We start from the raw sequence: 13141 nt of genomic DNA, 5'->3' as shown, positions 1-13141 counted from the left end.
TTTCCAAACCCAACCGCCCTCCTTGATCTTTAATTCAGGGGTTGCAAAACTTCTTTGTAAAGATCCAGATAGTAAATATTTTAGGTTTTGTAGATTACATATGGTCTCTGTTGCATCATATTCTTCTTATTCTTCTCTTTTACAACTCTTTAAAATATCTCTCTCTCTCTCTCTCTCTCTCTCTCTCTATATATATATATATATATATATATATATATATATATAAAATTCTTAGCTCACAAGCTATGCAAAAACAGGACATGGGCCTAATGTATCAGTCTGCAGATCACAGTCATTGGATGCAGACATACAACCCCGAGGTGAAGGGGAAACTGGGGCACTTGCTTCATAGAAGCCAACAACAATTCCCTGGCTAAAGATTAGCAAGTAAAAACTATGAACTCTACCTATTTGGTCTCTTCCTCATTTACTTTTATTTTCCTTGATGGCTAGGTTCTTATCTTTTCCCAAAGACAACAAAAGAAAACTTAAGAAGAGAAGGAAGAAGGAGGCAGAGGGAGGTAGGAGAGAGAGGAAGAATGGGATAGGTAAAAAGAAAGAGCAAGAAAGAAAACAAAGAGGGAAGTAAAAAGAAAAGAGGATAAAAGGGCAGAAAAATAAAGGGATAAAGACAGAGGTAGAAAGAGGGGAATAGGGAGAAAAAGAAAGAAAAACAGAAAGCAAGCCAGAATATGGAAGCTAGGGCACAGTCTCTCCTTCTTTTCCTTAGAGCCAGTCAGCCCTTAGAGGCACCTCCCCAGCTGCTTTCAAACACTGAGGTTGCTGCCCAGCCACTGATCATCATCCCAAGAAGTGAAATGTGGGCTTCACATCTGAAAACTTCCACTTGGTTTTTCACCAAGTGAAATGGAACACGAGATTCAGGGCCCAAGCAAATGGCTTATGTTTTCTTTGGGACACTAGGGCTGTGTCTGCCCAGGGAAAATTTTGATGTACTGACTGACTTACTCTAGTGCATATGATTAATGTATATATAGGGCAAACCAGGATAATTCAGACCTTTTTTCTTCTACAGGAGGTTTTCAGCCGGAATTATCTGGATGGTTGCCTCAACTCTCCACTAGGCTTTGCCAGAATAAGCACAGCCAGTGGAGTATGCAGGAGACAGGGACCACTCCCTCTCTCCAAGGTTCCCTTTAACTCCCACACCCTGTGCAGCTGAGTATAGTGGGACCTGTACTGACAGGCATTCCTTCTGGGGGCAAATGTAAATTCTGTCTGATAAGTCTCTAAGAAGCCCCAAGAACCCTAAATATTGCATACTGCTTAACTGTCAGATGGCAAAATATAATAGATGGATGAAAGGGGAGAACCATACTAATGGAGGGAAAATGTCACCCTGTTCCTTTCCTCATCCCAAAAAGAAGCTAGCAAAGCCAAAGTCCATGACACCCCAATCAAATGAATTAGTACATGTGCGTACAGTTTCTCTTATAAGTTTAGATACCTGGGTTGTAATTTCTTTTCTTTAAGTTGATAGACTCATGTATAGATATAGCTTTAGTTTCTAAAAGCATAGTTTAAAAGTGCATTTAAGGCTGAGAACAGAGGATTGCTTAAAGCCAGGAGTTTGAGACCAGCCTGAGCAACACAGTGAGACCCCACCTCTATAAAAAACAATAGCAATAAATAAATTAACAAAGCGTAGGGGCTGGCACCTGTAGTCCTAAATACTCAGGAGTCTGAGGCAGGACGATTGCTTGAGATCAAGAGGTCAAGGTTGCAGGGAGCTGTGTTTGTGCCACTGCATTCCAGCCTAGGCAACATAGCAAGACTCTATCTCAAAATAAATAAATAAATAAATAAAAGTACATTTAGACTACAAACTAACACATACAAATTCTGTTGTTCCTAGAGGTACACTTTATGTGACAGAGTGCTACTGACAAGGTTTGTACAAGGTTTAATTTTTTAAAATGAAATTACAAGCTGTAATTAATTAGGGAACAATACTACTCAAAGTAACCCCTTGGTAAATTATTTTGTGAAGAATGATTCTATAAAATTAATTATGAATTCATAATTCATCTGGTAAAACTGTATCTTCATTGACTCCTGCATTGATATCATGATTCTGGGTTTGGGTTTTGTTCTGTTTTGTTTTGGAGAAAAGGTAAAAAGAATAATGAGAAAAATGCATGATAGTTTATTTTACTGTATCTTACAGATCCAACTTCTAATGATGAAGCTTCCCACATAACTTCTTTCTTTTTGGGAGCAGAAATAAAGGAAGAAAATGAAGAGTCAGAGCTGTTGATACACTGGGAAAATATTTTTCCACTCTATTGAAACTTTCTACCTTTCCTTCCCTTCTGTTTCACCAGTTCTCTAAGTGATAATTACAGAGTGATAACTCCCCAGTTACTATTTGTGTGGTGTTTTTTTTGTTTGTTTGTTTCATTTTGTTTTTGCAGATTTCACTGCTTATTTTTTCCCCTGAATGCATAATCTCTAAAATAAAGCACTCAAAATTCTTAAAAGTTCCCTCTCTACTTAGACACTGCCTTATCCCGACAGATACAGTCATTGTAACTACTGCATGAGAAAGATCCTGAAATGTATTAAGTCAAAACCCAAAGAACAGTAACAACAAATTGTTAAATAGGCAAATCTATGTGTATCTCTTAAAAGTTTCTTATTTATCTGTAGGGTATATAGAAAGTTTGCTCATTTTCACTTGCAAAAGTTTTCTTGCTGCCAAGTAGTGAAAATAAAACTTTAGAAAAGAGAGATCATCTGTAAAATACACATCTGTAAAATAAGTTTCTCTTTTCAAATTGCTTGTACTGAGCTGTTTGGTGGCCCCACGATATGTGCTGAGTGTGACTCCTTGAAAACAGTCTGTAACCTTGGGCAGATTTGTGGTGACAAATGTTGCTATGCTTCTTTCTGTAAGCACTGCTTCTGCTAGAGGGCACTGTACATTAGACAAGGCCTTGTGTTCTGCTTCGGAAAGACAGCTCTCTGGTGTAGCACCTGTGTCTAAGTCTCCATTTGTTAAAACATGTGTGTGTTTCCCTTTTTGGCAGATAAGACTTTGGGAAGCATGATTCCAAAGGGATTATTTCATGTGATAAATAAATCCGGAGTTAGTTGAGTGTTTTTCTACCATGTAAAAGCCATAGATAACATATTCACCTCACTTTCAGAATTGCTCCACAAAGTAGGGCAAATACTTACTTTTCAGTTGGTAGACTCCTTCACTGTTCATTTCACACCACCCCCCCACCTCCGACTCTACTCTTCACTCTTCCTTGGAACAAAAGCAGCTAGTTCCAATTAAACTCATGGACACAAACCACTTCCCTGTCTCTGGGTTTGAAGGGCATAATGGCGAACCTAAGTTTGCAAATGACAGAAATAATTGGAGAAACAAGCTATGATTCTAGAAGAGATTTTCCACCATCTCTATATCACAGTTATCTCTCAAGTAGTTAGTATACATAGCCCCCTCCTTGTTTAGTAGTTGAGAACTAGGGGCCATACATACAGTTAGTATTTGTCAATTACAATAAATAATAGTAATAAAAATAAAGAAAATTAGAGAAGAAAAGCAAACAAACCCCATAAATACGGTAACTCTGCGTTTATTAAAAGGCTCCATTTCTCTTTTCATCGGCTCCTTGATTAGTTGTTCACTAGCTTGGAAGCCTGACTTGAATTAAATTAATACATTAATAGAATGTATTAATTAAATGAATACATTAATAGAAATCACTGAAATACGCATAAGCTCTGAAGAAGTCAGAGTTTATGTTAGCCAAAAAAACACTGTAAGTAATGGTAAGGGAAAATAAAATAATGATTATAAGCAGTTTGTTTTTCAGTTTTAGGGAAGGAAATGTGCAATACAAGAAAAGAAAATGTGATGGACTTTAGTGAGAGACTGGATCTTTGCTATACTAGTGTGCAAACCTGGTGCTTTAAAGACTGGCAATGTCTTTGTTTTACTCTTTCTCTCTTTCTGTGATTTGTAGCATACATCGAAGATCTCACAAGATATGTTGAACAAAGCAGAAGACTTATTATCGTGCTAACTCCAGACTATATTCTCAGACGGGGATGGAGTATTTTTGAACTGGAAAGCAGACTCCATAACATGCTAGTCAGTGGAGAAATCAAAGTGATTTTGATTGAGTGTACAGAATTAAAAGGGAAAGTGAATTGCCAGGAAGTGGAATCACTAAAGCGCAGTATCAAACTTCTGTCCCTGATCAAGTGGAAGGGACCCAAAAGCAGCAAATTAAATTCTAAGTTTTGGAAGCACTTAGTATATGAAATGCCCATCAAGAAAAAAGAAATGCTCTCTCGGTGCCAAGTTCTAGACTCCGCAGAACAAGGACTTTTTGGAGAACTCCAGCCTATTCCCTCCATTGCCATGACCACTACTTCAGCTACTCTGGTGTCATCTCAAGCTGATCTCCCTGAATTCCACCATTCAGATTCAATGCAAATGAGGCACTGTTGCAGAGGTTATAAACATGAGATACCAACCACGACCTTGCCAGTACCTTCCTTAGGCAACCACCATACTTATTGTAACCTGCCTCTGACGCTACTCAACGGACAGCTACCCCTTAATAACACCCTGAAAGATACCCAGGAATTTCATAGGAACAATTCTTTGCTGCCTTTATCCTCCAAAGAGCTTAGCTTTACCAGTGATATTTGGTAGTGAAAAATAGGAATTCCTCTGAACAGCTAGATGAGCATAGAGAATTTCTGCTATACCAAGCATAAAGTACACCTAATAACATTGAGGTGTTAAAAAAAGTGTTTGAAGAAAAAGGTACAAAAATGGCTTTTATACTTAAATATTTTTGTTTACATTTCCAGAATAGTGGGGGGAAAGAAGGACCTGCTTTTGTAGTATGGCGCCTTGTTCTAATGTACAGTTTTGATTTCTTCCTGAAAACAAAATTTTAAAATCCTGTTGTCTTAGAGTAGGTTTTATGATAGCACATGGACTGCATGCTTAGTAGGTGAGCTCTCTTGCCCATATTTAAAAAGATTTCAGTATTCACATGGTATTTGAAATAAAGAAAATTTAAAGATTTTTAATTGAATTTGAAAATTCTCCACCAAGTTTAAGGGGAAAAATAACTTCTATAGAGTTCTGAAAATTCAGGAATTATCAAGAAAGAAATGTTGATGCACTCCAGTTGGAAGATTGTTTGTAGAGGAAGATCAGTTGAGAAAAAATGTGATTGAAATGTTTAAAACTTCTTCAACATAATGGACACTTTCTATAGACTAAATCAACAGCTCATAATAACAGCTTTTAGTTTTATTAGGGAACACATCTTCTGTAGGCAAATTGGTAGATAGGTAAACAATGTGCATTTAAGCAAATGAATAGACAGGCTGTGTGTTCTTTTAGGATGATTTTGAACAGCCCTCGTGGCTTTCTAATTCCAAAAGTTTTACAACTTTGAAAACACATTTTGAAATACACATTTCATTATTTGCTAACAAATTCACATTTGGATTTTTTCCTTGACCTGCTGTAAGTATTATATGAAGATGTGGACATCTTCCTGCTTTTTTCCGACATCGTTGACGTTTGAATTTAAATACATATTGACTGCAAGTGTCAGCAATTGAAAAGAAGTACTGCAACAATATTCGCAGATGAAGTGCTAAATGATTTATGTTTACTAGTGGTAGAGCAGCAATTGCACAGTTTCTCACTGGCAATGTAGTTATAAAACAGACTATTCTGTATGTATAATATTTGGCCATCTGTGCAAGGCTCCTGCACAAGTATGTCTACTCCTGGTGCTTTGAAGAGTATATTTGATAGGCTAAACTTCTCCATCCTCACATAGTGACTGTGACTGTACCATGCCAGAAAATCCCTGTAAATAATCTAAGTATTGCCTATTTTCTGTAAGGAATGTGCTCCTATTCTAGTATTTATTATGGATTACTACTTTATGTTCTTTCCAATTAATCAAATTAGATGTGCTCTCCACCTAGATGCCTGTGAGGGTCATTTGTTAATCAAGGTCAATTTTGGCATTTTGCAATAGTTCTTAAATCATGTTCTTGGACAAACATAAAACAAGGACAAATGTACACAATGTGTAAAAATTAATAATTTGCCCACCCCTTGTAATTGTGAATCCCAAATGTATAAGAGAACACCAGATAATGCTTTATTTCTTTCAGTATTTTTTCATTATTGAATTTCTGTGATCCACGAGTTTTGTTCAAATTACTTGTTTCTCTGTTGCTTTTCTCTGTCCAGCCATTCAGAAAATGCATTCTGCACCTACAGTGGGTGAAAGCTTAGCAGTGATACATGTTCATTTCACAGCTGGACAATTAGTTGCTCTTTTGAAAAACCCTGTTCAACACATGTCTATGTTTTATAGATGTACTTTTTCCACTGAGAAAGATAATTTTGTTCTGTAAAATCTATAAGTCTTTCAAAATGAAAATTTATCAATTCTGAACTGTTTCCAAGTGTTATAAAGTTGTATTTACTCTGGTTGTTCTTTAATGCTATGTGTATTTACTAAGTTAAAAATCTGCATGAACTCATATACTCGTGTAATATAAGTTTAAGTTACCAACTGTATTTTTTATTATATTATTTTTCACAGAAATCTAGATTAATTCAAATATAATGTTTGGTGGTATTTTAAAATTAATAGTTCTGTATTGAGCATGTAAGTTCTGAAAATATAACATGAGTCTCTCTGCTTCCTCTATTTACAATGATTAAATGTGGGTAGCAATTTGAGTTGGCTGGCCACAATGTGTCCTTTCACTACTAGTAGGTACTCAAAAACAGAGCATTCACACTTGTGCTGAGGAACTTGACAAGAAACTTTTTCTACAATTTTCAGGAACCAATGTGTACACTATCTATAAAAATTTATTTCTAGATGGCAATTCAAAATTTAATTTTCATCTCAGATTTCTAAAATATATAGCCCATAAGGGTATAATAAGTATTTAGTCTAGAACATGAAGTATTTTCCTAGTTGCATTCACAGAGGGAAAAATATTTCTTCTCAATTTTTCACTGAAATTGATTTTGGAAATCTAGAAAAACACTGGTACAACTAGTTATCATATATTGATAACAAATTTATTGCTATATTATTGTATGCAAGAATGTATACTTTTTAAGACAGATTATTTTAAGGTGAAACATTCAGAAAATATAAGAAATGTACAAAACCACTAACAGGAAATTAAAATTGCATGAGAACAAACAATGCTCAAGGATATGGACAATGTGTACATGGGTTTAATTAGACAAAACATGAAATATGGTGGGATTGATAATCTATGGACTCCAACATAACTATGGAAACTCTAAAAAGTGGCTGGATGGTACCTGAAAAGAAGATGTCTGTCCTCACTGCCTCTAAGCTTTAATTGAATTAGGTCCAAATCTGGTCCGCTTTCAATCACTCACTCAAAAATATAAGTACAAAGAGAGTTGCAGGTTTCTGGTAAGGCTTGAACCAAAAATAGCATCATGTGAGAGGTTGATATTTTGTCTGAGGATTGATGGTTAACATGGTAGGGCTTTGGAGGAAATGGTGAAATCAGAGGGTGAAACAGAGTTCAGTTATGAAAGAGAAGTTTATAGAGGTGTCCAAGAGGACATGGGAATCAGTAGTATCCTGCGGATAACTTCCACAACAGGTTTGGAGAATAGAAAGTGTGAAAAGGAAAAAAAATTCTTGCAGGAAAGAGAAGGAGCGTCTTTGACCCATGTAGTATTTGAAGGGCTTACAAGAGTAAGAAACCACTGCTATAAAGCATTTACTGCCATTTGACATTTTGTTTTTAAATAAATTGGTTGGTTTTTACAAAGTATTTTCTAGAAAATTGAGTAATGGCCAAGGGAAATATCCAGAAAATTACACATATAAATCTTTACACTCCTGATATTGATTTCCCAAGTTGAGGAAGTCTGCTGATAAAACCAGACTCAAGACAGAAAATAGTTCCATAGTGACCAGTTAAGTTTGAATACTTGCAATTGTTGTTGCTCTTTTCTAGGACAGAATTTGATGTTGAAAATTGTCTGGCTCCAATTTCTCTATTACTCATGCATTTTTGTTCTACTATGTCTGATAGAGATCACAGTGCTGAGCATTAAGGCTTTCTGATGAATGTATGGAGTAGTTTGATAAACAATAATCATTCACTTCAAACTCTTACATCAAACTTGTCTTGGTTTAGAACTGGAATCAGCCACAAGAAATGTAAGCTTATTTGGCAGTCCATTTAATTACTGTGCGATCAGAACTTGTAAAGTCACCTACACTCATATAACTTGTCTTTCCAAATGCTCACTGCTGTTTGCTCAAATTTTCTCCAAATGGTATTAAAGTAAATCATGAGTATTTATTGAGTGCCCACTGTGTACTGGCCACTGCATAAAGTATAATAGAAATCATTTTAAAAAATTGAAGTCCCTGTGCTCAAGTAGTGTACACATCATGTACATGAAGAAAGGTGGGTATTTATAAAACACATTTAAGTATAGGAAATTAATATTGTACATGCAGAGCAGATAAGTGAGGTGGGGCAATTCAGTGCTGACTGTGGCAAGATAAAAGTTTGGAATAGATCCAAGAGTGGTGAAGAATAGGAATTTCTCAAGTGCAGAGAATAGCACATGGGAAGATTCAACAAAGAATAAGTCAGTCTTATTTAGCTGATAGTGAGCACATTTGGTTGGCAAGAGCAGACTCTGTGTGAGAACATAATAAGAAATAAGAACCAGGTACAGTGGTTCATACCTGAAATCCCAACACTTTGGGAGGCTGAGGCAGGTGGATCACTTGAGTCCAGGAGTTTGAGAACAGCCTAGGCAACATGACAAAACCCTGTCTCCACCAAAAAAATACAAAAATTAGCTGAGAGTGGTAGTGCATGCTTGTAGTCTCAGCTACCCAGGAAGCAGAAGTGGGAGAATTACTTGAGGTTGGGAGGCAGAGGTTACAGTGAGCTGAGACCATGCCACTGCACTCCAGCCTGTGCAACAGAGCAAGACCTTGTCGAGAGAGAGAGAGAGAGAACTAAGGCTGAGAAATGTGGTGGAGCATTCATCTGATAGCAGATGCAGGAAAAAGTAGGTAAGGAGAGATAATGTAGGCAGGGAGACCAGCTAAGATGCTGTTATCATAGTTCAGGTGTGAGGTGAGAAATGATGGAGCTAGGGTGGTGACCTGGATACTCAGAAAAAGGCAGATCTGAGGAGGGAGAGAAATCGGCAGGATATGGGATTTGATGAACATACATAGTCTCTATTACTAACATGCTTAGCAATTGTTTTCCAGAACACCAGAAGATGAAACACAATTTAGGCAGGAAAGTTGTAGGAAAGAGGGCCTTTTTTTTTTTTTTTTTTTTGAAATGAAGTCTCGCTCTGTGGACCAGGCTGGAGTGCAGTGGTGTGATCTCGGCTCACTGCAACCTCCACCTCCCAGGTTCAAGTGATTCTCCTGCCTCGGCCTCCTGAGTAGCTGGGATTACAGGCGTGTGCCACAACGCTCGGCTAATTTTTGTATTTTTAGTAGAGACGGGGTTTCACCATGTTGGTGAGGCTGCTCTCGAACTCTTGACCTCGTGATCCACTGGCCTCGGACTCCCAAAGTGCTGGGATTACAGGCCTGAGCCACCGCACACCACTTTCTGAAATAGAAAATGCCAGAATAGATGAAGAGTTGCTGAAGATCAGTGGTCTCTTCTTACTCCTTATTATAGTCCAAGCATCCATAATAGTCCTGGTCACAGAGTAGGTGCTCATATCTCATTTGTGAATTAAATGGACAAGTGGATTTGGGAGCACTGTGAAGTTTAAATTCCTACAATCCTTAAAAAATATGAGAGTTTATTTTTTCCATTTGCTTCTTTCAGCAAGCAACTTTTTTATTGTTTACAACATTTTAAAAAGAAAATAGTGTATTAGATTATCTATCTACATCCTGTCTAGGTCTAGCATTTTAGGATCTAAGTCAATTTGTGGTTGCAGATAAAAGTTTCCTAAGCATTCTGCCAGTCACACAAATCATTCTTCTTCAGAGCATTTATACAATTTAGTTCTCTGAGGCCACCCAACATAGTTCATTGCTCCTAACCACATAGTCATTTTTCCTAAATACATACTTTATATGCTGACATTGCCAATAAAAACATTGCCTCTCTTTTTTTGTTTTTTGCAAAAGGTAATTTATGCCTATAATTATCATATTGGGTCAAAGAATAGGGATTAGATTAACCTACTTTACTGGGCACAGTAGCAATTCCACCAATGAATTCAGGATGCAGAGATACCTGAGTTTCTGTCCTCCTCTGACACATTTTCTAAGCATCCAATAGCTTGACAGTCCTTAACTTTCTTGATAGAGTAGCAAAATACCAGAAAATATTAAAATGTCATCTATTTGTATGTGGGGCAAATTATTTAGCCTTTCTGTGCCTCCATTTCTTCATTTGTAAAATGCAGATACCAATAATACACAGGAGTGTGAACATTGTAAGTTAATGTATGCAAAGTGCTTAGAACAGTGTTGGCACAGAGTAAGAGCTATGTAAGAATTATTGTTACAATTATTATTTTACACAAAATGTCACTGCTGACCTACTGTCCACAGGAAATACATTTTATTTTACTTTCCAAGTGATAGAGATTGGTTACTAGGTTTCTTGCGTGACTGCCTGTATGACCAAGGACACTCATTTTCCAAGACAGCTGGCTGAGGTTAGAGGTGCATTTTGTGGCCATGGAACAGATCACAGCTAACTGGCCCGATTCAAGGAACAAACCTACAGTAACTTTGACCTCATTAGTAATGTATTCTGAGCTAGACAAAAACCAGGACTCTCAGAACATGGATTATTCAGATTTGTTGTCCATGTTAATCAAAGTCCCCAGATGATTGCTTGATACTCTGCTTCACTTTAGCTAAGTTTACATAAGACCAAAACATCTGGATGAGAAGTGAAAAAATACAGATGTTTAAGCCACTGATGGGAAACATCCAGATGTCTCAAATTTGGATTTGTCATTTTGTTCTTTGTTTTAAAGGAAAGAGAAGCCAAAAAAAAAAAAATCACCATAGTTTGTCTTTTTCCTTAACCTGGGTAAAATCAAACTGGTTTCTTGTTATAGAAGTTTAAAATGCTTACAAGTTGATTAGGAAGCTTTTTGATAATATCGCTAGATAAGCTGCATTTCAGGAGGAGTTTTTTTTCTTTTTCTTTTTTTTTTTTTTTTTTTTAACTTAAGCATCTGATCTATGAGTAGTGCTTGTGAGAGGCAATTGCTTTTAGAGTGAGACAGTATCTTGGAAGAGTTGATCACAATGAATTCTCCAGGAAAGTATGGCTGGGATGATACCAACAGTAAAAGAAAATTTGCTAAAGAAGTTCCTCAGAAATATTGCTTATTTCCTAAGAGGATATGACCTCAATTAAATGTATTAGGAGTTAAATCTGAAATAATACATGTAAATCTCTTTTTATGTTTATGAAATACTTGCTACCTGCAAACCAACAGAGAGAGTTAACTATAGGAATACGCAAAATTGGTAGCCTTTTATGGAGCACATTTTGAAGGAAATCAAAATTTATGAGGAAGGCAGTCCCCAAAATGCCTATCACCGGTGTCCTAAAATCATATTAACTAGGTTAAATCATGATGTCCCCATGGAGTTGCCAAAATCTAGCCTTTATAATTCCACCAAACTACTCTATCAAGAAGGGAAGCACATTTTCGAGATAACACATTAATGTGGATATTAACTCAGGCAATTTTAGAAATGAATGGGAACTTCAAGGCAATCTATTTCAATCCCTTCATTTTACTTTAGGAAACCTGAGGCCCAGAGACCAAGTGACTTGATCGAATATCAGATGGTGCCATGGAGTACAGAAACCTACAATTATGAAGCAACTCATGGTTATGTCTTGATAAAGGTAGAAGGAGATAGAAACAGAAAGTAGGAGGGATTCAAAAATTCAAAAACACACTTGGCACATGGCGAATGTTAGGAATATGCTGAGGTTAGGAGCAGAAGTTAGGTAGGCACCAAGAAGAGGAGTCATAGACATCCTAATTAAGCTTCATCTCTGAATAATTTTGTTAATATATGCAACACTTTAACACAAATAGTGACTGTTTGTGATTGCCCCATCTTCCACAGTGGTTAAAAATCATTGAGTATAATGTTCTTTGGGACCTGGATAAGCTCATTTGACAGGTAAAAATATAAAGGTTTAGGCTTTTTCCCAAAGCCTCAAATACGGTGTCAAAGACTAAGCTCAGGTTTGGGGAGTTGGTTTTGATTATCAGCTAGTACTCAATTGCACAAGCACATGGCAAGCAAAACTACCTTCAGATCAAAGTGAGTCTTTCCAGGTCTCTATCACTGTCTTTGGCAAGGGTGTGTGGAGAAAATACAAATCAACTGTTCTCAAATGCTTCAAAAAGCATGGATAAAAATAAATGGGGAAAATATTCGGCACACCTTGGTTTCCCCAAGCAGGAAAAACAAAGAAGAATTTTCTACTCAGAGTTCTCTGCTCTTCTCAAAAGCACTCCCAGGTAATAAAGAGAAGCCTAAATTAGGATGTATCTTTTATTGAATATTAGGACCAAAATTCATGTAATAGTTTGCTGATTACAATTATGATGTGATGAGCATTTTTTAACACAGTGGAAATCTACCTAGAAATAAAAGTGTGTGCATTAAAGAGAAATATAGAATATCACTATAGAATTCAAAGCTCAGCCATTGCACCATAACCAACCATTTATCATTTCAATTTAAAAACAGTAATGCTGCCAGTGGAAACAGAAAACAAGTTGTCAGCATTTTTTCTTGAACATGATGGAACCACAAAGCCATAGGCCAGGCAGTAAAATTTGTTTAAAAAGCTCAATGTTTCAAGACAAGCCAGATTATTATGAGAGATATACTGTAAACTATTCATCTAATTTATTTTGCACTGATGCCAATTCACATGAAATTAGCTTTCTTGGTTTGAAAGATTTCTTTTTCTTTCTTTCTTTTCCTGTCCTCTAATGTGCACAAACCCAGTTCTGAGCCATATAGTGGAGGATGAGGGTCATTGATCTCCCTCT

At 36.6% G+C, this 13141-nt stretch overlaps 1 protein-coding gene across 2 annotated transcripts in view; it reads left to right on the top strand.

Moving 5' to 3' along the window:
* The window catches only part of LOC105499700 (interleukin 1 receptor accessory protein like 2), a 1280649-nt gene extending 1273809 nt beyond the window's left edge, over positions 1-6840 (top strand). For both annotated transcript variants that reach the window (XM_011772467.3, XM_011772468.3), the window contains one exon: positions 3999-6840. In XM_011772467.3, the coding sequence (XP_011770769.1) occupies positions 3999-4696 (698 nt within the window). In that variant the 3' untranslated portion in view covers positions 4697-6840. The remainder of the gene's footprint in view (positions 1-3998) is intronic.
* Positions 6841-13141: the final 6301 nt, after the last annotated feature.

Source organism: Macaca nemestrina, chromosome X (assembly GCF_043159975.1).
Source record: "Macaca nemestrina isolate mMacNem1 chromosome X, mMacNem.hap1, whole genome shotgun sequence".
In the NCBI taxonomy this organism is placed as follows: Eukaryota; Metazoa; Chordata; class Mammalia; order Primates; family Cercopithecidae; genus Macaca; species Macaca nemestrina.
The sequence above is the reverse complement of the archived record's forward strand: the minus strand, read 5'-3'. Positions and strand labels throughout refer to the sequence as shown.